Source organism: Rhagoletis pomonella, unplaced genomic scaffold, assembly GCF_013731165.1.
Source record: "Rhagoletis pomonella isolate Grant_MI unplaced genomic scaffold, Rhpom_1.0 Rhpom_scaffold_00003, whole genome shotgun sequence".
Classification (NCBI taxonomy): Eukaryota; Metazoa; Arthropoda; class Insecta; order Diptera; family Tephritidae; genus Rhagoletis; species Rhagoletis pomonella.
In genome coordinates this window covers 48,374,997-48,379,239 of record NW_023458557.1, presented here as the reverse complement: position 1 = coordinate 48,379,239, position 4,243 = coordinate 48,374,997, and the positions used below count along the sequence as shown (strand labels likewise).

At 33.2% G+C, this 4,243-nt stretch overlaps 1 protein-coding gene across 1 annotated transcript; it reads left to right on the top strand.

Moving 5' to 3' along the window:
• Positions 1-1,066: 1,066 nt before the first annotated feature.
• On the top strand, positions 1,067-1,667 carry LOC118736594 (lipase member H-A-like; the record flags this gene model as incomplete). The annotated part of the gene is given in 2 exon segments (XM_036466645.1): positions 1,067-1,235; positions 1,305-1,667. Coding segments are annotated over 2 exon segments (323 nt in total), but the record flags the coding sequence as incomplete, so codon positions are not given.
• Positions 1,668-4,243: the final 2,576 nt, after the last annotated feature.

Genomic DNA, 4,243 nt, shown 5'->3' with positions numbered 1-4,243 from the left:
TTTTATACTGCTTATCTCTAGAGGTGTTCATGGTAGAGTACTGGGACTTGGTACTGGGGTATGTAAATCAGGAAGTGTTTGTGGAAGAATACTGGAACTTGGTATGGAGTTGTGTATACACAATGTATCAATTGCTCTTGGAAAAAATGTGAGTTATTAAAAAAGGAGGCATGTCGCCTCCCATACATACTAAAAACTTCTTAATACATATCTCTGGAAGGATAGAAAATCTCTCGAGGTATTTTAAATTTGATATGGAGATTTATTTTATAAGTGCCGTACTGACACAATAAATTTCATTAAATGGAAAAGGGAGAGCCGGGTTCGGCCTTATAATCTAAAGCTCTCTTGAGGCATTTGCTACAGTAATGAGAAGTGGTATTTTATCAAGTCTAGGTTACTAAATTTGAGTTGGAAATATTAGAACCCGCCGTGGCACCTCCAAGAAGGTTACACGTTCACGCGTCGTATACCTGGAACCATTTTAAGGTAAACTTAGAGGGATTGATATCTTTCGTATACCTAGCGCGCAGACGAGATTTTATAATTTCATAGTTTTAAACGGCCTAAATACCTTAACTCGCTTAAAAAATAACGAGCTATAACGAAAAGGGGTGAAACCCGCGGGTATAAGCTAGTATATACATATGTAAGTAACAAAATTTGACTTCTGATGTAGAGCTTTAATTAATCAAGTATAACGAAGTTTCCTTTGTTAACTAAAAATAGTTTAATGGATTTATTAGTCTTTCTACTTAATTCAAATAAAACATGTTAATTTTAGCTGCAACATTTTAGCCGTTTTTAGCCGTTTTTTCTCTCAGTTTAAACGTTATTGTTAAATTTTTAAAAAGTGGTACACTGTGATTTAAATATACTTGTTTGGTCTTTTTAAGCATTGTCATTCTTTTATCCGTTTTAAATAGAACCCATACAACCTGAAATCATCTTCGCTTATCCTAAATCAATATCTCTCTTAAGAGCTCTACAAAAATATGTTTCCTTCATTAATAATTCAAATATTGAATATATGTACATTTTCTCTTTCCCCTCGCTATATTTATAGATTTGTGCAGTCATCGCCGATCATGGTGGTTTTGGGCTGAAAGTGTTAAAAAGGAATTTCCAGAAAAATTCTACGCAGTTAAAGTGAAAAATTGGGCAGATTTCAAAAATGGCAAATTTATAGATAACGAGGATTACAGGGTTATCATGGGCCATGATTGTCCTACGGAGTATGTATGCTCTTGTTGTTATTTTCTCTATATCGACATGTTTGACATATAACCTACTTTTATTTGTAGCATTTCAGGTGACTATTACTTGCAAACTAATGGTGTCCCACCATATGCAAGGAACCTTGCTGGCGTAAGTTATGTTCACCCGACGAAGCTTAAAGGAAATACTCCCGATGAATCTAAAAAAAGTGGAGTCAACAAAAACATAGCACATGGATAATTTTTCATAGTATACCATAAATTAAGTTTTTTTCTGAAAACATGTATACATATTTGTAAATTATCTGTTCGCTACTACATATGGCCAATTCTACGGCTGGTAACGTTACATTCGCACGAAGTTTTTATTTAGTTTAGATGAAATGGCCACAAAGATACAACAAAGATCTAAGATTTTCAGGCTTAGGTTATTAAACAAAGCTAAATCTACATCTGTGTGGTAAAATTTGGTTTAAAGTTTCCTTAACGCAAGTTATTAGCGCATTAAGTGCACTGGCAACGTTACATCATTTGGAAGTAAAATGAAAAATAAGTTCATATTTTTGAAAGTTCTGCGAACTGATCGATACAATTATTACGATTTTAATCTATGTTATGCCGCAAGGTAAATACATAATGCAAGGTAAGTACATAATGCGTCAACAAAAATTTTACGGTTTTTAATGTATTTTAAGGACAATTTAGGCACTGGCTACGTTACCCAAAAGAGAATTTCCATGTGCATCAAAATTCTCTGGGAACACAATATCTATGAATAATTGTATCGTTGTGCTAATATCCTTTAGTGTTGCTCTAACAGGCATGTGCAGAGAATGAACAGGTCTTTAAAAACGGGAACGCTTCGAATATATGGATATCAAAATAAAATTACATAGTTTAATTGTTAAAAACTTAAAAACTGACCGGCTTGTTCAATATAAATTACTGGCTTTTTTCTCGAAATAATGTTGCCCTATTTTCCTCAGCCCTTTCACAGATTTACGAGTTCATTTAACAAAATATTGCCCTCCAAGCAAAAGTGCAATACTTCCTACTAATATAGCCATTTTGCAGGACGAAAAGTAACTTAGTGCAAATGTTACAATATAAGGCAAAATTTTTCAATAGAAAACAACGCCTAAGCTTGTAATGGATCTATTTTTTATCTTACTAATATTATAAATGTGAAAGTTTGTATGTTTGGATGTTTCGGAAATCATCACGCGGAAACGACCGAACGGATTTGCATGAAATTTTGTACGCGGATAGCTTATGGCCCAGATTGGTTAATAGGCTATTATTTTTTTAAGAGTTGCCACCTGTTAAAAAGTTTAATTTATTTAATATGCGGGAACGACTGAATGGATTTGCATGAAAATTTGCACAAAGATAGCTTATGGCCTAGATTGGAAAATAGGCTAATTTTCTTAAGAGTTGCCACCTATTAAAAAGTTTCATTATTATTATTATTTCATTCCTTAACCGGTTTTCCGATCAGAACGAAATTTAGTACACTTACTACGGATTTCGGAAAGATGGTCTTAGACTGAAAATAAGTCCGATAACTCAAGGCCCCTCCCATACAAATTGGAATTTTCATATTACATACATATCTCTGAAAGTATTAGTGGGAGAGAACTGAAACTTGGTATAGTGATATGTATGTGAAATCAATGATGGCATTAATCGATTGATGTTTTAATCAGTTAGTTAATTCGATTAAAATCAATCTGATTACAATTAATCATGATTAATTTTAATCTGACTAAACAGTTAATCGTAACCGCGATTAAAAAATTAATTTTTTTCTTAATTTGATCAAGCAGGTTTGGTGATTAATTAAGTTATGCTGGAATTTCCCTGTGCACACAAAGCAAGTTAATCCGGTATGGCTAAGTCGGGTTTCCTCATCAATCTAAGCAATTTGGTGTGCATTTTCATTAAGATATATACCAACAAACGTTTTACAAAGTAGGTTTGTAAAAGTTCCCAGTTTAGGTATTACTAATAACAATAATTGTAATTTTTTTATAATACGTGCTTTTTATAAGCGTTAACACACAAAATAATTACTATAACTCGTGTTTGGTTTCAAACTCGGACAAACTAGACAAATTAATCAGATTTTATTTTTAATTGGATTAACGATTAATGTTTTAAATTAATTAAACGTAATCGCAGCCAGCGATTAACGATTAAAAATATGTTACGACTAATTAATTTTAATCGTCAAATGCGATTAACATTTTAATCGTTAATTTTTAATCGTTAATCAGATTAACAGTTTGCCAATACTGTGTGAAATCATGTTCATATTCACGGAGAAAAATGGACGTTTTTGGAAAAGAGGCGTAGCACCTCCCATACTAACTGAAAGTTTCATATTGCATATCTCTTCACATGTTTGGGGTAAAGCACTCAAGCTTGGTATGGAAATACATATGTATGTATGTATGTGAAACTAATACCATACTCATGGAGAAAAATGAGAGTTATTGGAAAAGGTGGTGTGGCAACTCCCATGCAAATTGATTTTTCTATGCTACATATCTCTGGAGGTGTTTATTGCAGAGGACTGGAACTTGGCACCGAGATGTGTACACAAAATAAATTCCATACTCATGGAGAAAAATTTGCGTTATTCGAAAAGGGGACATGGTTCGTCCCGTACAAATTTACTGTTTTATACTGCTTATCTCTAGAGGTGTTCATGGTAGAGTACTGGGACTTGGTACTGGGGTATGTAAATCAGGAAGTGTTTGTGGAAGAATACTGGAACTTGGTATGGAGTTGTGTATACACAATGTATCAATTGCTCTTGGAAAAAATGTGAGTTATTAAAAAAGGAGGCATGTCGCCTCCCATACATACTAAAAACTTCTTAATACATATCTCTGGAAGGATAGAAAATCTCTCGAAGTAATTTAAATTTGATATGGAGATTTATTTTATAAGTGCCGTACTGACACAATAAATTTGATTAAATGGAAAAGGGAGAGCCGGGTTCGGCCTTATAATCTAAAGCT